At 41.0% G+C, this 27,103-nt stretch overlaps 1 protein-coding gene across 8 annotated transcripts in view; it reads right to left on the reverse strand.

Moving 5' to 3' along the window:
- The window catches only part of CIT (citron rho-interacting serine/threonine kinase), a 131,966-nt gene that overhangs the window by 23,878 nt on the left and 80,985 nt on the right, over positions 1-27,103 (reverse strand). For 5 of the 8 annotated variants that reach the window (XM_060249944.1, XM_060249942.1, XM_060249941.1 and 2 more), the window contains 12 exons: positions 26,674-26,871; positions 19,674-19,867; positions 17,375-17,510; positions 16,734-16,838; positions 14,218-14,358; positions 13,977-14,084; positions 12,940-13,102; positions 12,527-12,691; positions 5,291-5,428; positions 1,527-1,707; positions 1,228-1,319; positions 681-785 (listed from right to left, as the gene is read on the reverse strand). In XM_060249944.1, the coding sequence (XP_060105927.1) occupies positions 681-785; positions 1,228-1,319; positions 1,527-1,707; positions 5,291-5,428; positions 12,527-12,691; positions 12,940-13,102; positions 13,977-14,084; positions 14,218-14,358; positions 16,734-16,838; positions 17,375-17,510; positions 19,674-19,867; positions 26,674-26,871 (1,726 nt within the window). The remainder of the gene's footprint in view (positions 1-680; positions 786-1,227; positions 1,320-1,526; positions 1,708-5,290; positions 5,429-12,526; positions 12,692-12,939; positions 13,103-13,976; positions 14,085-14,217; positions 14,359-16,733; positions 16,839-17,374; positions 17,511-19,673; positions 19,868-26,673; positions 26,872-27,103) is intronic. The other 3 variants (XM_060249945.1, XM_060249943.1, XM_060249947.1) reach the window with 2 other exon arrangements.

The raw sequence follows: 27,103 nt of genomic DNA on the forward strand, positions 1-27,103 counted from the left end.
ACCAGCACCCTGAAACAGATCCAGTACTTGATTGGTAGCCAGTGCAATTGCAGTCAGCAAGTGAGCGTCTGATAATACCTAATCACATTTTGCATTAGCTGGAGTTTGCACAGCAGTCTCAAGGGCAAGCCTGCATAGAGCGAGTTACAGTAATCAAGCCTAGAAGTGACCATTTCATGGGGCACTGTAGCTACATCCTGGGGGGAGAGGTAAAGTACCAACTGCCTGATTTTCCAAAGATGGTAAAAGGCAGACCTAGAACTTACCTATTGTGAATGGTTCTTGAAAGAGATTTACTTGAATTTACCTGATGTGGGTGATTCTTGAAAAAGACTGACTGAAATGAAAGGACAACTGACTACCCATGGGATTGTGACATAAAGGAATTACTACTGGAGATTCTTTTAGCAACAGGTTGAAGTACAATAAGAAAAATGTCAACATTGCTAAAGAAGGTAAGTCTTGCTGCATATGAACATTTATTACACATGGTGGTTAGAACTGAACCGTATAGTAACATTTTCTTCACATGGTGTGTTTGCTTTTGTTATCGGGTCCTGATCTCAGTTAGATACAAAATTATAACACATTTTTAAAAGGTGCCAGAAGATCTGATTCTGCTGCAGACACTTATGCTTTAGGCATTCTTATCAGTCAGGTGACATTCTATTTAACCTCACCTGTCTTAGCTGTATTTAGAAGTTCAGTGGCTCCAACGGCTCCATGGACAGTGACATCTCCATCAGGAAGACACAGCTCAAACTCTTCTATGGGCCTTTGTCCAGCTTTAGCCAAGTTGAAATGGAAGAACAACATGAAAGGGAAATGAAAACATAGTTGAGAATCAAGGCAGTGACAGAGGGAAGAGTGAAGGGGAGGAAAGCAGAACTACACATTGTGAGGGTTTGAACTAACTGTAATGCCAACCAAACAAGACATTTTCAGACTGTGTTCTTTTCCAGGCCTGCCTAGTCCAGCACCCTGATAACTATACTGCATTGTCTCTGTAAGACATCTGGCTCAGCCCTGCTTGCCTGATGCAAACATGCCCCAGAAATTACATGTGGAAGGAATTCCTTGAAGTAAAGAAGTTTGAAATCCAAGGAACTAGAACATTTTGCCTTTCCCTATTCTGACTTCTGTGGAAGACAAAATTTTGCATGAAGAGACCAAGAGAGCATACATTGTCAGACAAGCCAGGAAAGTTAATCAAATGGAACAGGTTACCTTCTCGTACTTCTGTGTCATAAACAAGCACTTTAGTGCCTTCTAGAACTATGTATTTCCTGTCCCATCCTTGCTGCCCACGCTTATTATTTCTGAAAACACAGAAGAAAGGAGGGATAAAAATGTATCAGAGGTTCTGTTAAGGTTTTGAGAATTAGTAACATTAGCTAACCCTGCAGGAGTTTCACCAGCAACAAGAACAATGGCTTCAGCAGATTCGTCTTAAGTCTACAGAGCGTTCCTCCTGCACCAGCACCAGCGCGGGGCTGGCATTTTAGTACATAGACTCACGTTTGTACCTTGGCACCTTCATCCATCCTTCCAGCCGTAAACTGCTGCTTGGCTCTTTCAGCTGCAGACCAGGAGAGTTCAATTTGTCCCGGCAAAAAGCTTCAGAGAAATGAGTGGCATATTCTGTAGGCAAGCCACAAGTAGCCGGCAAACATGTGGAACATTTTGGATGACACATCATCTGGCATTCTGAAAGAGGTAGGGTGTGCTAAAATCAGAGGGTCTTCAAGGCCTGCAGGGTTTTCTTTTTACATTTAAACAACATAAAAGAATTACTTGCAATACTGTCTTCCATTATTTATGTCCTATTAAAATAATGTTCATACAGCGCTTGGGATATGTCTGAATATAACATTTAAACCACACTCAATTCCCCCTCCCTCAAATATTTCAGTTCACATATTGCTATTGGAACAAAAATTTGTTACTAAATTTTACTAAATTATTTTGATTTATCTCAAAACAAACATGCTAAATTAGATTACTATTTAAGACACTGGAAATTTCCAATTTATATATTTTCCCTATATCCTGTGACAGTCAGTGTTAGCCATGTGCACTGGGTTTATCTGAGCCAAAAAACCCCCACAAAACCCTGGAAAACCTTACCGGTATTTTCTGGGTATTTTAAAGCCAAGTTCAAATTAGAGAATCATTTTGGCTACTGGTATGATCAATTGTGAATTTAGGGGGAGGTGTTTGTGGGTTTCCTGCATTGTGCAGGGGGTTGGACTAATGACCCTGGAGATCCCTTCCAACTCTATGATTCTATGAATACTGGAAAAAGCCAAAATTATTCTACTTTTTCAGTAATACAGAATAGCTGCTCTGGAGAGGTTTAAACTTCCTCCTTTCCCCCTAAGACGCAGTATATCTGCTCTGAGCTCACAGGAGATGGCTCCAGGGGTGCCTGTAGCTGGTCAGTGTGCGTGCCCCTGCACCAGCAATGTTGCAGGGATAGGGTGGGGAAACCTACTAATGTTAGGCAGAGTTACAGTTACTGGGTGAGCTACAGCCAGGCTCTGCTGTGTGCCAAGGTACTCAACAAGCCGCTCACAAATTCACTCACTGAATCACCACCACCCACCCCAAACCAAAACTGCATGCTGAAATTAAAAAAGCAGAACAAAACCTATTCTTCATTTTGATGGCGAGGAAAGGGGTTGAGTAGGACAGTGAGATCTGTATACCAAAAAGAAAGCAGCAGAACCCACAGGAGCGCCATAAATAATGTAGCTAATTTAAACATTCTTCTTTGTAGGGATGGGAGGTGGGAAAGGGAGAGCCTGTGAAAGGCAGCTGCAGCACCAAGGCTAAGGCTCCTCCACTGAGGCAGTGATGGTTGGTGTGTAGAAGAAGATGATATTGGATTTATATCCCGCCCTCCACTCCGAAGAGTCTCAGAGCGGCTCACAATCTCCTTTACCTTCCTCCCCCACAACAAGCACCCTGTGAGGTAGGTGGGGCTGAGAGAACGTGACTGGCCCGTGGTCACCCAGCAGGTTTCATGGGGTGGGAGACGGGGAATCAAACCCGGTTGATCACGCCAGATCTAAAGCCACTGCTTTTCCCCACTATGCCACGCTGGCTCTCTGCTGAGTTTCAGGGTGGACTGCTGCTGAGTTTCAGGGTGGACACACAACCTGCTCCCTTTCACTTTCTGAGGCCTTCCCTGGGGAAACAGTGTATAAGGTTTCTGCACTGCTGCCACATTGGCACTGAGTTGTGCCACTGGGCACTGTTGCACTGGTACTATTCTTACATGGGTGAGGGATGTCATAAACCCATTTGAGGTCCACGTGTGTTTACATGCATGTAAGTATATTTATGTGGATGTGTGTTCTTCTTTGGTGCCACTGCCCCCAAACAAAATCCAGCCTCCCACGTTACCAGTGGCTTATGGAACACTAGTAAAGGCTCTCCCCTGAGCATGTACAAATGTCAGAGTTCCCCAATTACTTTAGCCCTTCCCTTGTGCTTGTGTGATCGCATGAGCAAGAATCTAGGTGTACAGGGAGGAGTTTGAAACACAGTCTGCACTCTTAAAAGAGGTAAACTTGCAGTTGATGCAGGTTATTAAAACTACAGCACAAGACAAGGGAAAATATAATGTCTACTAGATACACTGATCCAAGGAAAGAAACAAGCTAAACTTAACACTAAACTAAACTTAACAATAAAGAAGTTAACCTCCAGGTCTTTGCTTCGATGGCCATAGAGCAAATCCAAATCTCAACCTCCAGCTGCTCCATGCAAGGGAATCCAGTTCCTAGCATTAGAGCAATGCTAGCTGGATGTTCCAACCTTTTAACCCACTCTGCCCTAACTGACTGTAATCTTCTTACCCAATCCAGAATTAGAGAGAGCACTCTCATATAGGATGACGAACTCCTATCTCCCAATCATTCAAGGGTGCACATCCCACACATCTCAATATCCTGATCATGTTTTACAACAGCTATCAATCCTGGCAGGTAAAGCAAATGGTTTTGACTTGGAAATACATCATCACTCTTGTTGATCTCTTGCTGCATTTTATAGCCCTCTTCTCTGGGAACGCAAGTGGCTGTCAGGATCCTAGAAAACTCTTAGTAAGCTTCAAAGCACCTTACATCTTGAGGATTATGACAAGTGACTGTCAAAAGAGTTCATATATAACAGCTACAAGATGACCATTTGTCTACATGTTTGTTAATCCTCTCAAAGAATTCCAAAAGGGTAGAGAGGGAGAAGACTTCCCTTTATAGAAGCCATGCTGATTCTTCATCAGTGGAGTTTGTTCCTTTATCTGCATAATAATAATTCTATTTTTAATAACAATTCCCACCATTTTTTCAGAACAGACATTAGGTTAAATGGCTTGTAATTTTTTTACTCTCCTCAGATTCTCTTACTAAAATTGGCATTATGTTTGTTACCTTCTGGTCTTCCAGCAGAGCAGCCAATTTCAAAGACAGTGTACAGATCTTGGGCTGCTGATACCCCTCCAAGATAGGTTCTCCTCTGGATAGGGCTAAACTGGGATGTTACCAGATTAGGTGGAAGGTTCCAGGACAGCCAACACTGTTAAAGTTCTTGGGGCTTTGCCTTTCTCACTTGATAGTTACAAACTAGGTATCCAAGGAATTGCTATTTAGTAGCAGATTATTTATCTTCCAAGAATGCCAAGAAATCACCCCTTGATCTTCTTTAAGAGAAGCCAGCCTGCTGCATTTCCTCACGAACTGTGAGCAGTTAATGGCAGCAGGAACTAGGAAAGATAGCTCTTGAGAACAAGGACGAAAGGGAAGGCTTTGAGATAGGTGGTCAAAAATAGTGGGCAGAACAGACTCATTCCCTCTTCCCACACTTGTTTTATTAACATAGATCTGGTCTACAGATGAAGTAAAATGAGGTGGTAGAATTCTGAAATAGTAGAATGAACTAAACTATTTTAAACTCAGGTAAGGTAGTTCTTTGCAAATAAAAATGGAGCCCACCAGGGAGGAATACCACATACCAGGCTAGTTTTTTACTTAGAGGGAATTATTAATGTAGGGTAATTACAAAACAACAACAATAACAACAAACAAAACCAAAATCCCTTCCCTGCAATCTGAAGGAGATATGGTTCATTCAGCTTCCTCAGCACTTTACTATCCCATTGTCAAATCACTCTGCCGCATTCTAGATCAAGTCTTGGGTATATAACATGAGTACAGTGCTAAATGATAATTATTCGATTTCATCCTTTATGTTCATGTCCTTCTTTACTCTCATACAAGATTCTTACCCAGACATTTTGATGCCTGCCGCCCAAAGTGCACAGTATCCAAACAAACTGCACATTTTGTTGCTCTCATATTCAATCCCACATTGAACCGATGAGGAATATTATGATGCATCCTTTCTTTTAGCCGCCGACTGAACTCTGAAGAAAGGAGCAAGCAGCAAAATGTTATCAAAGCAGCACAAAGAACTTTTCTCATTTCCAAGTTCACTATCCCTGTGCTGGTTTAGTGGGAACTAATGGCTTACATCTGCCAAAAAGTCCTTATCCGTGGCAGAACTGGCCATGGAAGTGATAATTTTAAATACTGCTTAAGGCTTCTATGTCCATGTACCTAAAGAAGTACATTGCTAGTGGTAGCAACAGTGGCATAAAGTTGTTCAAAGCACACAAGGTGCAGCTTTTCATTTCTGCATGTGCCAGCACCACAACTGTTTAGAGCAGCATGCATAGGTGAGCAAGGACTTCTAATACCAGCCCTGCAACTTAAGCTATGGTCACCCCCCCCCCCAACAAATAAACAAGCTTCAGTAATTTATTCTGGCATGACTGCAATAATTTTAATAGCAATTTACAGTTCATTGTTCACCAGAGCAATATTCATCAAAATTTGTCAGAAATATTGTGCCAGACTATAAAAAAATCAAGAAATTGCCAAAATAATTGTTACATGACGGTGTTTTGACCTCATCAGCTGTGATACTGCCACTGTGCATAACTACAAAGTAAAAATCAACAGGGTAGCAGAACTCAACAGCTTGGCTGTTTATCCTTGACATATTCAGGGTTTGCAAGGAGAGCAGATATGCAGGGGTTAATGGGTCATGTTAACATTCCGGGCCAGAAAATTAAAAAACTTTTCATATTCTGCAGATATTACTGGTATAGAAGCCCTTAGCACTTGTATTACATTTCTGGGTGTTCAGCACTTCACATAATTATCTCAGTAATTCTTGAAATGCCCCTGTAAAGGTGGATAAAGCTTTATCATCCCAATACTGCAAATGTAGGCTATGAGACTGGGAAGCATGGGGAGGTGTCTCAGGCCATATGGTAAATTCATGGGTTCTTCCAACTTATAGTTCACACTGTTGTCCATAACATGACTCCAGCTCTAGAGCACATGACTGCATCACATGGACAAATACAAGAATACATCTACACTAACAGCAGACAGTTTGTATACAAGACATCCATAAAATGAAGACAATCACTATAGTGAAACACTGAGAAGCACAAAAATTTGGCAGTCTGATCATTCTGACTAAGAGTTACTGCTGTAGCCAGCATTTTAAGTGATACAGGGTTTAGTAAGCACCAACAGATTTTTAGAAAGATCGTTAGGCCTAGAAAGCCAAAGACAACATTGTTAACTCTAACCCCCTGTATGGTTCTGACTACTCAACAGGCAAGGAAGACAATGCAAGATTCACACTAGCTGTAGAAACCTGTTGAATGAGAACGGCACCTGTAAGTCATCACACACTAGTACAGACAAGAGCACTTCAGAACAGAGGGCTCAGTAAGTTGACGAGGCAACAGAATGTGGCTTCCATGGTTTAAATGTTAAGAGAAAAGTAGCTGAGATTGCTACTTGAATAAACTGTATAAGTTTGATCAAGAAGAACAGGAAGATTTAACAACCATAGTTAGGCAAATGTAAAACAGGAAAGTCTCTTATTCAAACTGACCACCAATAATTGGGGGGAAATCAGCAAAGGAAGTAATGAGACATATCTTCAGAATTTCTTCTGAAATGCTGAATGTGGAATGAGGAAAGCATAAGCATGGGAGAAGATATACAAGGTGGTACAAGGGAGAAATAATGGCAGAGGAGCGAATACAAAAAACTGTGCCGGTCTGTGTTCTGATTTGAGGACTGATTAAAGAAGATTCCTTAACTGTATTAGCGCATTTCCAAGGAAGCAAACTGCTCGCTCCCCTATTTTTCACTCTAACCTATGACTTAATTACAACTGAGGAGGTTGGGAATTTATACTGCATTGTGACAGTATTCCTATTAGAGGCAGCCTTTTAAGTAGCTTCAAATATGGACTCTTGTTCTCCTCTGAGATGTGAAGACCCAGAATAAACAACAAAAATTCAGGGGGGAAATGCCCTCATCTCCAATTCTTTCTTCCACTTTTCCCAGCAGGAGAACTGGGAATTTGGGGAAGCACAGGAAAGAAAACCTATGAAATATTTTGGTTTAGAGTGATGCTTCTTAAAACAAATTTTTTCTTATTTAAACTGGACTTTTCCAACGGGAAATCTGAGGGAGCACAGAAAAACTCCTGATCCCCCTCTCCCTTTGGAATTAATAAAATTAAATACAAGGTTTTATCCAAAATGTGTATGTTCTGCTGCATGATAATTCCTGGGTATATCATTGATGCATGCAACTATTTCAATAATATTTTTGTTTAAATGCAAATAATTTTGGCAATAATATTTTAGCAATATTAATTATATACTATAACGCATTAAATAATACATTATTATGAAAGACTTCAGGATTTTCAATGTTATAAAGTTTAACTCAATATCCAAACATAATGGTGGTTTAATGTGATTGTACAAGGGTGCTTCTATCCAAATAACACTTTCTTTTGTTTCTTACAGAATTTGTTCTTCCTTTTGACTTTTATTTTATTCCTATCACTCATATGACAAAAATTAAGTTACATGCCCAATGACAAAATAAAGTGCAGCACTTCTGCAACACTCCCTCAAATATTGGGTATACTAGCAATTTTTCTTATACGTAAGAAAATTCCATAAATATGTGCCAACAGTATCATTTTGTATGTTAAGTTATAGATTCATATTATTTTGCTAGATAGTAAAAGTAATTTAGGTTTGATAGAAAAGTCATTATTTCCCAAGGGGGGTGGGTTTGCAAGGAAAAATTGCTGCACCTTCAAAATTTCTGGAAATGTTACTTCTTCCACTGCCTAGATTTACTCAAAATTAAAGGGGGGGGGGGGAGATAAGCTTTACAGCTCCCAAGTTCTCTTGCTTTTTGGGATGACCCTGTACTCAGATTTACACCCTCAGGCCATTCATTCTGCCCCCACTCCAACCCTGATGCAAGGATTTAAATATACCTCTGCAGTCTACACATGGCCTCTGCTTCATGGAGAAATCCTGAGAAACATCTAAGTTCATCCCTGTCATCCCTATTTCTTTTTGGTTACTGTTACCTTGGTGATACCATGCAATTTCTCTCCCCTCACCATCTCAGGACATTCTGCATCCCTCTAGGGATGAAATCCCTTCTTTCTCAACATGTCACCCTTTAGATGCTTGGTAACAGTGGAACACATCCTGAGCATCAGGACATCACCTTTCATCCTATCAGCAGGTCCCCAGCTGCTGTGGGCACATGCACACACATAAGTCACTGGCATGCCATATACAAGAGTCCTGCTTGAATAAGCCACTGGCCTCCAGCTCAGCATTTTTCAGATTTTCCCAGTCCCATAAAACCTTTCCTTTATAAACCTTTTGATTCTTTTCTATCCTCCTTGCACTCATTTATTTGGTTCCTTTTATCCCAGTAGGGGAGATATATGAGCTCTTGTTTGCACGAGGCATCAGAAACATGGGAAAGCGTGCAAATCACTTATGCATCCTCTGTTGTCGATTCTATACCATGGCACATTAAAACCCTCTAAATTCTGAACACTGTTACATCCAATAGCAATGAGACCAGATTTTCAGTGAAGTATGCTGCTCACAGAATGTTAAAAAGGCAGTAAAAATGAAAATTCTCCCTTGGAGTAAACATACTGAGGAAAATCTAGCTGCGAGCACTCTCCCCAGACAAAATATCTGTCAGAAAAAGGAATGCCTTCAATGTTCTCATAATCCTTAGAGAAAAGGTTTAACAGTTTTTTTAAAAGATTCATTTTAAATCAAGCCAGACATTGTGGCAAAGAATTTTTTTCCTTCCAGTTTGTACCCAGAGGTAGTGTATTCTGTTTTAGCAAGAAGCTGTGATTTTCTAACAGTATAAACCACCAGCAACAGAAGTGGACATTCTTCAATTGAAATCTATATTTTACACCAAAGGCTGCATCCTGTGGATCCATTCCACTAATCATAATAGTGCCAGGAACTTCAACTGATGTAAGAGACTCTTCTACCAGCAGCATCCCATCTCCACAATACTAAAGAACCTTTAATTTATGTTTTTCACATCTCTGTCCTATCATAAAATTATTAAAGATAGTGATAGCTATATTAAATTGTACACCATGGGTCTCTTATTACATTATACAGCATAATGAAGGGCCGTTTCTACATTTTGAATCTGAACTTTGCATGAACAAGGGAAACTAAACCCAAAGATGTGCTTCTACTTGGGCAAGAGATTTGTGGGACTTCTTGCATGAGCAGGAATGTGAGAACTGCTACAGAACCTGTCTTGTGTATTATTCTATGAACTCTTGTGCCAAATAAGTGATTATTCTCCTCGTTTTTCAGATTTCTTTCATTGCTTCTTATTTTGGAGTCCATTAATCCCCTTTGAGGGGAAGACCTGTTTGTCTCAGTCTTCCTAGCTGTTTTAGCCAGCAAGTAAATATTCATCTTGCTTACTAGCTCTTAAAGTATTTCTGGAGGGAATGCCCAGTCCTTTGTGGCATCGTCTGTAGGAATTGCATCTTCTGATTCTCTATTCATTACAAAATTCTGTCATTGAACATAGAGCTTTACAAGTAAAATAAGCCAAATAAGATAGGTCCTTGCCCTTAGCAGTTTACAATATATTGAGTTGATACAGGAAGACATAAGGAGAAAAAAGAGAGACAAAAGTAAGAATGGATGAACCTTCAATAAATTCAGGTGAATAGCTATGTTGGTCTGAAGCAGCAGAACAAAGTTTGAGTCTAGGGACAATTTTAAAACCTACAAGGTTTTATTGTTGGTATAAGCTTTCGTGTGCATGCACACTTCTTCAGATAGAGTGAAACAGAAGTCACTAATTATTAAATATATAGGGTAGCGGGTGAGGAGATGCTAACAGGAAGGGTCAGTTAGAGCTAAGATTGCATTAAGGCAGCTGGTTAGACCTGTGAAAGCAGTGTCCCTGTGCCCAGCTGGCAAATAGTTTTGGGCTTGGGTGTCATCAATATGCTGATGACACCCAGCTGTATCTGTTTTTGGATGGATTGTCAGCCACCACCCAGCAAAATCTGGCTGAGGGATTGGAGGCTGTGGTGGGATGGCTCAAAAAGAGCAGGCTGAGAATGAATCCATCATACATGGAGGTTCTATGGCAGGGGGGCTTTGGGATTGTAGTGCAGGCTTCCAACTCTTGATGGGGCACTACTGACACCAGCACCATCAGTCAAGAACTTGGGTGTGACTTTGGATGCCTTCTTATCAGTGGAGGCCCAAGTCATGCACATAACCAGGCTGCCATCCTTCCACCTTTGCCAAGCTTGGCAACTGACTCCTTTCTTGTCATGCCCTGACCTAGCCACAGTAATCCATGCAACAGTCATCTCCAGATTAGACTACTGTAACTCACTCTATGCTGGCCTACCCTTGAGAATGACCTGGAAACTCCAGCTGATCCAGAACGCGGCAGCACAAGTCTTGACAGCAACGTCACAGATGGCACAAATTCAACCAGTGCTGCGCCAGCTACACTGGCTTCCAGTGGAATACCAAGTCAAGTTCAAGGTTCTAGTATTAACCTTTAAAGCCTTGAGTGGCCTGGGACCAATGTTATCTGCAGGACTGTCTCCTCTGGTATGTCTCTAGGAGAGCTTTATGTTCTACTGACAACTTGCTGGTGATCCCTGGCCCTAGGGATGTCCGGCTGTCTTTGACCATGGCTAGGTCCTTTTTGGTCCTAGCCCTGACCTTGTGAAACTCTCTGCCAAATGACACCAGGGCCCTGCAGGAATTTATGCAATTCCACAGGGCCTCTAAGGCAGAGATGTTCTGCCAGGCTTTTGTTTGAGAGCAGTAGTGGTTTTATTCATTGGCTGGCACCCTTCCTCTCTCCCCTGTATATTTGGGTTTAAATCACCTCTCCTCTATCCCAGAAAATGATCAGGTAGTTCAGAATTGTGATAGAAAAGTACAAGATGCCATCTTGGATCTCTTTTACTCTGGTTTTTATCAAATTGTATATTGAATTTTAAAGTCTGTATATTGGTTTTATGTCATTATGCTCCTTGCACATTGCCCAGAGCCTGGCACAAGCTGAGATAGGGCGATTAACAAATCAAATAAATACTAAGAAATATAGCTTTTATTATGTTTTATGTTAATCTGCTGTTATTCATAGTTCCTACCAATTGCCTTAATCCAAACTCATCTCTAATTGGCCCTTCCTGGCAACATCCTTTTCACCTGCTATCTATAGGTAAAGGTTGGTGATTTATGTTTCACTGTCTCTGAAGAAGTGTGCATGCATACAAAAGCGTATACCAAGAATACAACTTTATTGGTCTTAAGATGCCTCTGGACTCAAACTTTGTTCTGCTTCTTCAATAAAGAAAGCATTAGCAGAACAGAACTCCAAATGTTTTAGAGAAGGTGATAGCTTTTAAAACAGTAGTCTAGATCTTCCCCATCACAAAAATAAATAAATAAACCTACATTTGCAGATTCTCAAAATATCTGTTTCTTTCTCATAAATATATAAAACCGCTTTGCGCTGAGTTGGACCATCTAGCCAAGTACAGTCTACACTGGTTGCCAGGAAGAATTCTATCTTAACCTAACTACCTGCTATCTCTTTTTAAGTGGACATGCCAGGGACTGATTTTGTGACCATGGGCACACAAGCCATGTGTTCTGATGCTGAACTATATCCCTCACTTTCTTCCTTTCTAGGGATCACGGGAAAAAATTATTTTTCACTTCCTAGAAACTACTATTTGCAATTCCTCATTCAGAAGCTGCCTTCCTTTATGATTTTCATTTGACTGGCATCTTATAAACAGTGGTCTTCAATCTTGGTCAAAGCAGCATTTTATGCTGAAGAATAAGCAGTGCTTAAGATTTCCAGCATGGACAAAAGTAATAGGAAGAAATGCTTCTGTTCTCATAATAACTGTCCTACTTTCTCTCAAAAAGATTGTAAGCCTATCAACTGCCTTTGAGTTGCCACATTCATGTGCCTGTCAGAAAAGCAGGGTGGGACCTGAATCAGGGACGTGGGTGTTGCTTTCATTAAGATATTCTTCATAACCCCCACCCGGCCCTTTGAAGCCTTACCCTCTGGTGTGGAGGACTCCTTTCTGCGACTTGAGGGAGGAGCAAGCAGGCTGATGGGCGTGGGCTGGTGTTCTGGTGACCGGACTATGGCAGACATGATGATCTGCTGCCTGGCCGTGGCAGGAGTGGATGGGTGAGGGTGGTCTGTAATTTTCCTATGGGCAGCTACAGATACACATAAATAGTTAGTTAACTCCTCCCAGGACAAGAAGCAGCAGTGGTTCTATGTAACCTTAAGAGTTAGAGCCTGCAGCAAAGGTGTTGCTATATTGGATCCTCAACAGCAAACAAAGGGGGGGGGGGAGGAGAAGAGAAAAAAACATTTTCACAGCTACAGAACACACAAAATGTGAGACAGGTTTGGGCTAAAAATGACCCTCTTCTTCAGATGCAACTTTTCAGCAGCCCCCTACCTTCCTCTCGAGCAGATCTCAGCTCAATGCGCGTTTTCTGCAGGGCCTCCTCCAGCTCAGCCGAACGAGCCTTCTCCTTCTCCAATGCCACCTTCAGCTCATTGTACTGCAGAGGAACCTGTGTGGGTAAAGAAGGGTCCTCTTTCCGTCGACTAAACAGGCCCTAGCAACAGAAACACACAGACAGCTCCTAACTCCTAGTAAGTGATGGTTTATACTAGGGTTAGGGAAATCTAACTGACTTCAGACCAGAGGGTCTGACAGTATTCCTAACCTAAATAAAGAAATGGGGAGAGGACCCTTAAGGTTCTCCCCATTCCCCATTTTGTTAACGAACCATTAGTTTTTCTCTCTGAAGAAATTCATTAACCATCACAGAAAGTGAAATTCAGTCTCCGCTGCTGTTTTATCTCTATTTAAACAGCATGGCAATAGGTAGTTTGTTTCTGGGTCACAGTAAAAGGACAAAGACCCAACAAATCCTGAACTGTCACTCGTGAGCAGTGCTTACTTGTGAAAAATATTTCTTCCTGGCTTGTTTCACACTTTTCAAGGCAAGGAACATTCTCTTTCCCTAATTTTTCTAAGCAGCTAGCTCAAAGAAAGGAAGACGAAAATACTGTGATGTAACATGGCCTAACTGAAGACTTTCTGCTACCTTCACAATAATCTCTCAAACTAGGGCATGTTCATAATTCAATACGGCTTACTATAAAAGGCACCATATCTAATTCGTTAGGCCAAGATCTGAAGACCTGCTTTGGGTTCTCCCAGGGGATTACACCCACCCGGTGGGATCTTTTCTCTTTGGAACAGCCGACTCATCCCCGCTGTTCATGCACTATTACAAACAGCTTTTTAACACTTGTTCTCCATTTCACAATCAGTAACACACAGCATGGAGGAGCTGCTGTTCCAAAAACTCATATCCAAAGCTGCGTTGGACATGAAGAACTAGTTGCATCCCAACCACAGATTTTCTTTAAACATGATTAATAGCTGGCTAATGGTTGCTGGTTAATGTTTATTGTGCCCACCTTCTTCTTCTTGGCAGGCTGGTCCATCTTTGCTTGCAGGAAGTCAATGAGTTTGGTTTGCTGAGAAATAGTGCCCTCCATTTTCACTTTTTCATGGGAATAGAGAACCTTTGAAATAGAAAAAGAATGAAAAGCAGAGATAGTGAGAGATGACCATTCAAACACCAAAACAGTCCCAGCAGAACTAGCAAGGAATCCAGGGCAGAATTCCAAAACACAGCAGCTGTTGCTTTTCCCTCACCTGGATATTCTCTAGCTGGTACTCCAGATCACTTCTTTCATTTTTCAAAAGGTCTGCTCTGTCCAAAGCCTCTTGCAGGCCTTGAGTTAGGCGAAATATATGATTTTTCTGCAAGTCCATCTGTTGCTGCAGCTTTGCTTGCTGTTGATGAGAAAGCAAACTCCAGAGATCCTTAAACCCATTCAATGGCACATTTGGCTGCCAAAAACAATCCCTTCTCTTATATACAGTGCTATTATGGCTGTTAACTACATCCTTGAAATGCTGTGGGTTCTAGCTTGGCTGAGTCTCAGATTTTCTATGCCTTATGTAGAATGCATAGACGGAACGGCTAATTAAAATTGTATACAGGTGAATGCACAAGCCTTTTCTTTGCATATAATACCAGAAACTCAAGACAGGAATTTATGGCTAAGCTAGACAAAATGCTGGAAGATCTGTAAATCAATTTGCCCATATTTTCCAAAGCCATGAGATCCCCTACTGGGATTGGGGCTCTGGAGGAAATGAGGGTTAACACCTCCCCCTTTCTGGCAGTTCCTTCAGTCAAAACCACCTCTCATGGGCTGTTATTAGCAGGGGGAGAAATCTTTGCCTCTTAAACTATGTCACAACTTGCAGCCCTGCTTACCAAGAGACATGGTGGCCTAAGAGATATCAGATCCTCCCCAGTTTTGTGTGTGGATGTGTGGATGTTCTCTCCCCTCATTGGTGGATCTGTATAATATGGCATGTAAAAGGAAGATACAAATGATCCTAAGGGACCATACACATCTGGGCCATTTGCTTTTTGAGATCTTACCGTCAGGTAGACGATATAGAGTGTTGAAGGCTAGGACAAACAGATTTAAGGACAGTTTCTATCCAAGTGCTGTGGTTAGGTTAAATGCAGGGTTATGAAGGATTATCTGTTTTAGATGTATTTAATGGTTTAAATGGTTTTAATGGTTTTATGAATGTTTAATGGTTTTATGAATGTTTATTTAATGGTTTAAATGGTTTTAATGGTTTTATGAATGTTTATCCGTTTTAGATGTATTTAAATGGTTTTAATGGTTTAAATGGTTTAATGGTTTTAGATGTATTTAAATGGTTTATGAATATGTGTGTTTGATGTGTTGGTATGTTTGTGGAAGAGCACCTCATTTTGTTGCTCTCTTTTTGTTGAGAACAATGACAATAAATTCATCTATCTATCATCTATCTATTTGTCTGGAGACTTTGCTGCACAAACACAGATAAAGGAGGGAGAGACCATCTTGTACCCCACCCTGGCACATTTGCTTGTGGAGCCTGATTTTAGTCTGCTGTGTTATGCCTGTGTGCAATAGGTTGCCAAGAGAAGAGCTCTGGAGACTTCTGACCTTGACTTATACAGCTACCTTTCTAGAATTCAATCCTTAAGGAATATCTTCAACACAACACATCTCTTCTTTAAAAAAATAAATTCTACAGCTTGGGGTTTCCCCACCTCCCATGCTGTGTTTTGTTTATTTAAATCGTATTTTGGTATTTTTAAGCTGCTTTGCGTCCTCATTGGGTAGAAACCTAAGATATGTGTGCTAAATAAAGCACATTTCAATCTTTACATGAACTGCTATCTAATATTAACTGGCATTAATTGCTTCAATAAATCTATTAGTTTTAAAAATACTATACAAATCCACTTTCCTCAATTGCTGGGGGGAAAGTGTAGATGACTGGGGAAGGCAATGGCAAACCACTCCGTAAAAAGTCTGCCTTGAAAACGTGAAAGCAACGTCACCCCAGAGTCGGAAACAACTGGTGCTTGCACAGGGGATCTTTCCTTTTTCCTAAGTATATCTGTATGTAATACACCTACTAAACATAATATGTTCCAATTATAGAATCTGGTAGTACTCTAGACTTCTCAAGATTAACCTTGATCTGTTTTGGACAGAATTCCCTATTTTCCAAAGCGTCATTGGGCCGAAGGAGGCCATACTGAAAGTTACGAGAGAAAGGGCCTTTTCGATCACAGCTCCCCACTGGTGGAACCAATTACCAGAAGAGGTGCGGGCCTTGCGGAGCCTTAAACAATTCCGCAGGGCCTGCAAGACTACCCTCTTTCAGCTGGCTTTTTCTTAATGTGGAATTTATTGTACCGTCGTCACATAAAATTGTGCCAAGATGAGTACCATTGAGATTGTAGCACCGAATTAATCTGTTGGTTTTAAATTTGATGATTTTAATTAGATGGTTTTAATGTAACAGTACATTTAATTGAGTAATATATAATTGCTATATAATTAGTGTATTTTTATTATTGTATTATTGTAATGTCTGCATTTTATGCCATGTAAGCCGCCCTGAGCCTGCTTCGGCGGGGAGGGCGGGATATAAATTAAAAATTATTATTATTAATGACCTGAAGAAATGTTAAAGTGATTGCGATTTTGCAGTCTAACGTTAACCTAACTTCATAGCTCTGTTTTGCAATTTCCTCATGTCTTTCTATGAGGAAGGCTGGCATCTCATGATGGATTGCAAATTACCTCTTCTAGAAGCCTCTGCTTGAGCTCACGTTCTGTCTCAAGCTTCTGCTGCAGACTACGAGCATTCATCTCCAGCATGGCATGCTTCTTCTCCAAGTCATTAAGCTAAATGTTTAGAATACATAGAAAGATGCATTAAAAAGAGTACAGATGTGAAATGCAATCATATGAGACAAAGAGGACTAAGTCAACTAGTGCAAAAGTCTTTTCTTTAAAGCTGCAACTCTTTAACTAACTCCCCCACCCTCAGTTATCCCAAAGGGCTTGTCTTTGCTCGTTACTTTGCTCCTAAAACATCCTCCTCAAAGGTTTCTCTTCTCTCTTTCTCTGTCTCTCCCCAATCATTACTTTTGGGAACCTTCAACTTAATTGATTAATCCTTGTCCCCAGCTGATTAACCTTTGTCTGCATGAGAACACTGCAACAATGACACACTTCATGCCATGCAGGGACACCAGAAAGTGGCATTAAAAGCTCTGATTTTAAAGCTATTGTGCAAATACCGCACCTTCCAAAGGAAGCTATGAAACACATTCATTCTGAAAAAGAACCGTCAAAGATTACATTATCTCTGTTCATTGCAGTTCATCTGAATTACAACCAAATTATGGTGAGTGCTTTAAAGGTTAAACATTACTGACCTTGTCAGAAAGACTCTCAGCCTTGAGTTTTTGTTCCTTTAATGCTTGCTGCAGAGCCAAGATCTCTGCCTTGTGTTCTTTAACAGCAAGTTCTACCACCTGGCGCGATTCAGTAATACGCTGATCTGCTCGTACCCTACACCAAAAAATGAGAAATACATTTCTTGATAGTATTTTCTGGAACTGGCTTCTTCCAAGGGTCCCAGGGAATCAGAAGAAATCAACAGAACAGAGCCAATTCAGACTTTCAAAGTTCTGTTTTAGGAATGCCCATTATTCTACAATGCCACTCCTCCATATTACATAATTCATGTACACCTGCTGTGCTGAAAAAGTTCCAAATTTCCACAGCAAGAGTCTTGAATCAACAGTTACTACCATATGGTGGTACAGAATAAGAAACCATGTTTAATAAAGCAGCTGGCATATAATCAGAATTGCTATTCTTTGAATTCATGGCCCTTGAGCAGGAATAAAAGCAAACTGTAGGCTGACAAAATTTATAGCACACTGGCCAAACTGATTCCATGAATCTTCTGTGAGAGGTCAGCTTTGCTGGGACTAAAAAGAGCACACTAATTAGCATAAGCGACAAGAAGAGCTGTGCAGACAGCTGAGGAGCTAAGAAATAGGCAAATGAAGGGAAGAAAGAAAAGGGTGGAATCAGCTGTGGACTATTGAGTGGAGAACTGAGGGAAGAATAGGTAGTAGAGAGAAATGTCTGAAGAAAAAGATGGGTAGCTGTGTTAGTCTGTAGCAGTAGAAAAGAGCAAGAGTCCAGTAGCACCTTGAAGAATGACAAAATTTGAGGCAGAGTATGAGCTTTCGTGAGTCACTGCTCACTTCTAAAGATGTCTTTAAGGTGCTAATGGACTCTTGCACTTACTTGAAGAAAAAATACATTCAGGAAATTGAGGGGGGAGACTGATGAGGGGGAGAAAAAAAGCTCTCCCTGGTCTGAAAAACAGGAGAGACTATGTCACTGACCGAAAGAAAATTCGGAAGAAACAAAGATGGTAGCAAAAGAGTCAGGATGGAAGAGAAAGCAGAGAACACTGGATTTACTGTGCATGCTTCTTCCCATGACTGTCTGGGGGATATGTTGGAAGGCTACTCATACTGCCTTCGAATTAGGGTCCTTCCAGTGGACTAGGACAATAAAAAGACAACCAAACCCTGAACTGTAGCATCACAAGCAAACCTTGACTGAAAAAAGTAAGAAACATTACTGAAGAATTTATTACGAACACTAGAGAACAGAATACAGAGACAACCACAGGACTTGCCTTAAACTATACTACAGTGAAGTCCTGGGAACCACAGGAAAATCTTACTATCCCAAACTGAGGGGGCTGCTGGGATTTGCAAGTCCTTTTTAAGGACAGGTGGCAAGCCATTCTGACAAATTTATCTGGCTAATGTGAAAATAGAGCCTTCTTAGTTTTCTAAGGATGGGGACAAGTATACTCCACCTAGAAAAAGGGGGTGGAGTCAACTTCATTCCTTTTCAAAGAGCAAGAACATGGCAGAAGGTAGTTTGGCCCAAACTCTTCCTGGCTTATGTAGTTCCTGTTTTGATTATCAGCTGTTAAAATTCTTGGGACTCTCTCCAGACAAATCCCCACAGAGGACTATACCTCGAAAGGCAATATAAACCTCCCCTTTTTCTTCTGCTCCTTCTCTCCAACCCCTCCACCTCTGCTCAAGTGAAACACACTGCACAAGAATGCAGACATCTGAAGTACTGATATTTCAGTGTGGGCGTTCAGGTATTTATTTAGTGCTATTTATGTGCTTGGTATTATTCTGATAGCTTGAATGTATTTTATTTTCTACCCAAACTCTATGTGATATCAATATATTCAGATCTCGGTGCTCTCTTCCAAAGCAAAAATTCAGATCTCAGTGCTCTTTTCCCAAAGGGGGAAAGCAGAAGGGAAAGTTGTGCTGGAAGCTGCTGGCAGGCTTAGTTTCTCCCTACACTACTTCAGCACAGCTGGCAAACAGTATTCAAAAGGTAGCAGAAGTCTGTAGTTGCAGCATCTTGCCCAATTACAAGCTTTTTCAGCAGTCACCAATATGGATCTGCCCATTCCTTGGTGGAGACATTGGGAAGACTCTGTCCCTAACAGCAAGGACACAGCCCAGTAGGAATCCCACTAAAGATAATGACAAGCAATCTAACAGTACTCCCAAGTTCCACAGATCAAGGTTGCTCTGATGAGTCAAATCTTCTTACTTCAGTCCTATTTATTGTTTTTTTTCACATAGCTACCCCTCACAAAGCAAAAATCCATACCTGCTTTGTTTCTCTGTGTCCAGCATTCTCTGCAACTCTCGAACCCGACATTCAAACTGAGTTTTCTCATCCCCCAGCACACTTCGCCATGCCTCCCACTGGCGCTCTTTCTCTAGGAGTTCATCATTCAGAGCCTCCAAATCCATCACTTGCTCTTCCAGCATTGTGCAGGTTGTCTTTAAGGCCTCCATTGTCTAAAAACAAACCCCTTCAATCATTTTTCCAATTTCCACCTCAAAACCACTGCACCATTCTAAAATAAAACTCCCTCGTAGTCTTTACGATGCACCTCTTAAAATTTATCACGCTTAGCCTTCCTAGATGCAGGGAGGAAAGAAAAAGGAAGGAACACACAGTCTGAACCTCTCAAAAATAATACAAGAACAACAACAAGACAGTTTGGCTGGTGGTACTCACTCATGTCCTGGGCCAATAGGCAGCTAAAACAAAGGAAAAGGAAGGATCAGGGATATTTGGACCTATGGAATTCTTTGAGGTTGAAAGAGAAAGGATGCCACAGAAGCAACCAAACAGACAATGAAGCAATTGATGCAAGACGGTGATGATGTTCCCAATTCCTAGCTCAGCTGAGACATGTGCAAAAACACAAGCCTCTTTCTTTCAAGAATTTCTACAATTCAAATAATTTTTGGAGTGTTAACAGTGCACAAGACAGGAATCACACGTGCTTAGTAGTGCAGCATTTCTTCTTGAAATCACAACTACTTCTAAATGTCAGAATGGCGTGATCACGTGGTATATTTTTTCCAAACTGCATTCCAGAGGTCTAGCTCAGTGAGATTCACAATTACAGCAGACAAGCCTGTCCACTGCTACTGCACATCTCTTGCAATATACAACTGCAAGAGAGGTAGGGTTATGTTATAAAAAGTGCTGTCAATTCAAATGACATGAAAATGAAGGCAAATTAGCCTGGCCAGCATGCTTTGGGAACTGAGTATGCACTCCACAATATGTCCCAGAATCCTCTGCAGCACAACAAGTTTCTCTGCAGATGAGTCAGTGTGGGAGGTGTTCTTTGGTGGTAGAAAAACTGGGGGAGAAAGGTGAACAAAAACAAATCCTCTTCCAGGCTGAACTTAGATCTTAGGGATTTTCCCCCTGTTAAGTTTCTGAGACCGCTACAAGTAAACATAATTGGAGTAGGAGTTTATGGAGTATCATTCTACATGTTTGAATTTTCCACATTTTACAGAGACATTAGGGCAGCATATGTGGAGTTATCTCAATTTATTCTCCCAAACTATTTTACAGGAAGGTTAAGAAAGCCAGTGAAATTCATGATGGAGCACAGATTTTCCTGGTCTACTTATCTTGTCCACTGGACCAGCGGATTGTGCTGATGAAAAGTGAAGCAGTGGTGTCCTTTGACTAGCAAAAAGTTTATCCTGGGGATCACAGGACCTGCATGGACAAAAGCCATGAGGATGAGGGCTGTAGTAAGAAGATGAAGTGTAAGAGAGGAGATGTACTCCTCTGCATGGACAAAAGCCATGAGGATGAGGGCTGAAGTAAGAAGGTGAGGTGTAAGAGGAGATGTACTCCTCTATCCCTGTAAGTAAGGAGATGAGACTGAGTGAAAAAGTTGGCTGGATCCAAGCCACTGTCTCTCCCACTCTAGTAAAATTCTAAAGGAAAAAGGGGGTTTACTTTCCAGGAGTTGGGAAGGACTGTCTCAGCAGGTTACGTTTCCCTACTAAACTAAGAGAGAGGTGATGCCTTTCCTGGGACACTTTCTTGAGTCAGTGGCTGGATCACTTCCTTGAGTCCTCTGAAGCCATTGTGAATGCACATTATTGTGTGAATGTACTCTCTATGGCAGGGGTCCCCAGTGTGGTGCCCATGGGTGCCACAGCACCTGCTGAAACCTTTCAGGCATACACCGAGTGATTTTTTAAGGGCATGGTGCCAGGTGGGACTTTTGCCCAGATAAGCTTCCACCTGGCCATTGCAGAACCAATTGGCTGCGTCGATTTTTCTTAAAGTTGCTTCAGAAGTAGGGGCCAGAACAGCAGAAGAATCTTCATTGTGTGACTGAAGGTAAAGCTGTGTGTATGCAAGAAAATATTTTAAATGAAATGTTCATTTTAAAAGTAATCCTGTTAAACAGAACTTTTTGTCTAACATGTTGTAGAGTTACTATTAGAGCCAAGTATAACCTTGCTCCCTTACACTGTGTTTGGCTCTTCCTCCTGTAGTTGGCTCCACTAACCTACATCAGAAAATGTTGAGGACCCTTGCTCTATGGTGTGGGATTACTTAGAATACCCATTACAGATCTGGTCACCCCATCTCAAAAGGCAGTCAGAAGTGAAAAAGACACAAAGAAAAGGGCAACAGCCAAAGAGCTAAGGCACTTTTTGTACTGAAAAAAGTCTAAAGCTTCTTTAATTTTGAAAATAATGATAAATGCTTTGGGAGATAATACGATGGATGTTTATTCTAAAGATTTTTTTTTTAAAAAAACTTACACATTTTTCCACCTCTCTCATTATAAAGAACTTATGTAACCCAATAAAGCTGGTTACAAACTGATGAATGAAAGCCCTTTCCTGTCACACAGTACATAATTCAGTACCATAAGCTGAAGTTACAGTCTTTAGCTTAGAGGGTTTTAAAAACATGAGTAGGTCAAATTTACAGAGGATACGACTGTCAACAGCTAATCATAATAAACCAATGCCCCTTATATTGAAGTAGTATATAACTAAATGTCAACTGCTGGGGTCAAGCAGTGAATGCCCATCAACATCATATCCTGTGTACATGTGCTCAAAGAAATCAAACTGGCCAGTTCAGCTACAGCTGAAAGAAGAACGCTGGGCTACATGTACCTTAGTCTGATCCAGCAAAGCAATTTTTAGGTTGCTTGCATCTGCTTTGGCACATATGTACATTCCATTAGGAGAGACTGAGCAGGCACATACAAAGCTCTGCTTCAATAAGGGAATTGACTGAATTTGAAAAGATGATTTCACAACAAAAAGATCATTTATTAAGATGAATTTACAAGCTTTAGTTCAATATGATACAGAGACAGAACAAGTAAAAACATGTATGATAAGATGAATGGAAAATTGAGGAAGAGATGTCTTTTCAACACTGGGAAAAACTTTATGGACAAAAGACATAAAATTCACAGCTAGTCAAGCACTAAGAGAAAACTGGCACAAGCCATTTTATTGATGGTACATCATCCCAAAAGATATTGAGAAGATGAATAAGAACTGTTGTTGGAAATGCTGAGGTGGATGGCACTGTTTTCCATATGTGAACATGCAAAAAGACAAATATTGGAAATACATGCAGAAATCCAGAAAAAAATTAAGTCAAATTTACTATGAAAGCTGAGAATATGCTATGTGGCATTTTACCTGAGGATACTGGAAAAAATCTCTGAAGAATTGTTTAGATACATGATAACAAAGGTCAGAATTGCATTTGCAACAAAATAGAAGAGTGCCCAAGCTGAGATGATTAGAAAGACAAATTAGCTGAATATGCAGTAATGACAAAGCTAACGAGTTATGTAAATAAAAGGTCGATCAAAGAATTCCAGGATAAATTGAAAGCTTACTCTTCATATTTTATTTAATTACTGGGAAGAAAACAGAAGTTACTGAAATGTTATATCTGAATTATCATATTGAAATGTCTGAAAGTGAGAAAGAGTGAAAAGAGAGGGGCTTATTTAATACTTGGAATAAGGCCCGTTGTGAAAAAAAATACAATGGGCTCTAGAAAGAGGCTTTGGGCAAGTGCCCTCCCACCCTTGCTGTCTTCCCACCCACCCAAATGAAGGCATTGACTCCCCCCACACACCCTCAAGGGGAGGCAGTCTCTGCCATCTGGAGAGTAGATGTAATTCTGAGTGATCCCCAGCCCCCACCTGGAGATTGGCAACACTTGTTCCCCAGGAGGAAATGGCTGGTTTAGAGGCTGGAGTCTATGGCATTGTACCTGTCTAAGGTTCCACCCCTTCTCAAACCTACCCTCTCCAGGCTCCGCCCCTCAAATATCCAGGAATTTCCCAACCCAGAATTGGTAACTGCTAAGTCACACTGGCTGTCATAGGGGGGCTGAAGCAGCCAGACCTTGTTAAGTCGTGCCAGTCAAGTGGCATAAAGTCACCCAGAGGGTACTGCCAGGTCTAGGGGTAGCCAACCTCCAAGTGGAGCATGAAGATCTCCTGGGATCACAACTGAACTCCAGGCAACAGATCTCTCTACCCCTGGAGAAAATAACTGCTTTGGAAGGTGAACTTTATGGCATTATACCCTGCTGAGGGCTCTCCCTTTACTGCCTAGCAACATCCTCTGGCTAGCAGCTTCCCCGATGGCCCAATCCTCATCTTTCTTGGGGTGAGGCTGAGGGGAGGGGAGGAGGGAGGGAGTGACAGGAAAGAGGCAGCCACCATGGCCTCTGAGGAAACACGTCATGAGGCTGCATTAGAGCCACAGCCCTGAGGCTGGTTGATAGAGAGGACACAGAGAAGCATCTGAAATGTGTCTGTCTCTGAGGTAAGCCTGTTTTAACAGTTTGTTCAGTGTTCCCAGGCCTGTAGTAGGTGTGGGACAGGGGAGTCAGCCAACGGGAACCCAGAGGTGGTAACTGATGCTTAATAGGACAATGGTTTATGCTACGCAGTCATCAACCAATGAGAGAGCTCCATTTGGCCACTACCACTATGGTTTTATAATGATAAAGGATTCACTATATAACAACTATCATCTCACATTATTATATGTTGTATGACTTTATTCTATTTAAAATATTTTTAAAACTATTAATATGCTTACAGGACATTATATAGATTAGTTTATGACATATGTCAATATTAAGTATTCCATATTATGAAATCACCATTTAAGTAATATCACTTGAAGCCTGGTTAAGAATCAATTTTTATTTATCACAATCATAGATTGTGTATAGAGACAGAAAAAGAGAAAGAAAGATGTTCGAAGTATCTTTTTTCCCCTCTTTCTTTTCTCCTTTGACGTAATTGCAATTACAAATATTATTATATTGATTTCTTTTCTTATGTTTCTTTCATATTTATTAAAAATATTTTTAAAATAAGTTCTGCTCAAGTCATGGGTTGTGACAGAGGAGGCCTATGTAGTAGACATAACTTTAAGGTCTGGTTAAGTGACTGGCTCCCAACTGTTAAAGCCATAGAAAACTCCATAGCTGTTTGTTAATTCCTCTGTGCCTATCTCTCATAGCAGCAAGCCCATAGCCACGGGGATGGGCCCTGTGTGGGTTCGGGACTACCTTCCTTCCTTCTTTCCTCCCTTTCTCTCTTTTTTTCGCCATGGCTGAACCAGTGAAGTATCAGCAGCAGCACTGGAGCCAGGAGATCTGCATGGGGCACACTGCACTGCAGCAGCAAAAGCAGCAGGTGGAGAGGAGGGAGGCAGAGGAGTGAGAGGCAAAGGAAGCTGTGTGGAATGGGCCGGGGGTGATGGTGGTGGGCCTGGCTGGAGCTGCTGGCTGCAAAGTGCAGAGGTGGAGGTGGAAGGAAACCCATCTGCTTGCACACAAAGTGCAGTCTCTTCTTGACTCCAAAGTTTTAGGGTTGGTTGCCTTGACTTGACCACTTTCAGAGCCTCCAGCTTTGCCCCTATCCCAGAAAGCTTCTGAGAAGTGGTAAGCCCCAGTGGATGGGAAAGGTTGCCCCCTGACTTTTTAAAAAGTCCTCCAACTTTTAAAATCCTGGCTATGCCCCTGCACAGCAGAAGTCTCAAAATTCTACTCTCATTTTCATCCTGTCTGCTGAGAGTGTCTTGAGTGAGGGCATGTATACACACTCAATTTTCTGTCTCTGCCTAGGCAATGAAATGTGTGTTCTAGGAAGGTCGTATGGTGACCATCTCTTTCTGCCTACGTATCAGGTTTCCAAACAGATTTACATACTCTTCATGATTGACTATTTTTTCCATCCTCTGCTTCATAAAATAAGTCCTAGGTACCAGTTCCAACTGGACAAGATTTTCCTTTCTGCAAGTTTATTATGACCCGGATACCCCAGAACTGTCAGAATTTTGATGGAAGACCACCAAGGAATCCCAAAGTCACTACACCGAGGCAGGAAATGGCAAATCACCTCTGAACATCTTTTGCCTTGAAAACTGTACAGGGTCACCATAAAACAACAACAAAAAGAGAGTTATTTAAATTGGAGTTTGTTCTACTGTCCAATGCATCTGTGTAGGGAACCTGGGTCTGGAACTTCCTGTTTTGTCTCACATGATGACTTCCACAAAAAGTAGCTCCTGCTATTTTTGAAATTCCTTGAACAAAAATACTTTTCTTTAGCCAAATAAGTAAGTAAAGTAAAGTAAATTTATTTTTATATCCCGCCCTCCCCTGCCAAAGGCGGGCTCAGGGCGGCTCACAGACATGGAATACCATGATTTAAATAAAATACAATCTAGACAAAACAAATTTAAATACAATTCAATTACATAGGTTAGTTAAAATAGATAAAACAGCTATCTAAAAAAATAAATAAATAAATATGAGATCTACTGTATTTTTTTACTCATGGTGCCTTTTAGGTTCTTTGAATTTTACTCTTCAATGTTATATAAACTCTTTCTCTTTGTAATAAATTCAATTTAATTTTTTAAAAAACTTTTCTTACACACTGTCTATCCTGCTCTGCTTTATGTCATACTTACCAATTAGTTTCCCAGGTACCACTGCAACTTTTTGGCCCCTTTTATAAGAATAAAGTATTCTGATGCCCTCAACTATCTTAAGCTTTTCTTCTAAGGCTTTTATAGGTTTTGAACCTTTAGCACCTGGGAGATATAGCGAGACTGTGGAACAGAAACTCAGGCTGGAAATAACTTCGTATAATCACACATCTTCTCCATGAGGAGGCAAGGTAAAGCAATTATATTTTTTATCATGTCAGCCTTTCTCTTGATAAAAAAAACCTTGAAAAGATTATTAATTCCTAAACACTTACTTGTTTCTGACTTGTGAGCTGCATCTCCCTCTCTGTGATTTCACGACGAAGATGGTCAACCTCGCTTCGCAGCTGGACTACCTCATCATTCGCTCCTGAAGCCTCATCTAGCTGTTTCGACAGGAAGAAATTCTGGTTGTTCAGCTCAGCATTGTCCTCAGTCAGCTGGTTTAATTGCTCTTCCAAGTCTGTAATCACCTAAACAAATAAACCAGAAAAATATTAAGAAACATTTTCTGAAATAATCTTTTTTTTTAACCACCCCAAAGCCAAACAAATGACTTTTTGTGAAATTCATCATGCAGTCTTCTAGACTGTAATAAGCTTAAGATATACACTGGAAGCCAATTCAGTCCTTAGCCTGAAGATCTGTCATCTTCAGATGAGCTGGACTTAATGAAACCAACTTGAGTATAACACATAGCACACT

The sequence above is a fragment of the Heteronotia binoei genome, chromosome 11 (assembly GCF_032191835.1).
Source record: "Heteronotia binoei isolate CCM8104 ecotype False Entrance Well chromosome 11, APGP_CSIRO_Hbin_v1, whole genome shotgun sequence".
Taxonomy (NCBI): domain Eukaryota; kingdom Metazoa; phylum Chordata; class Lepidosauria; order Squamata; family Gekkonidae; genus Heteronotia; species Heteronotia binoei.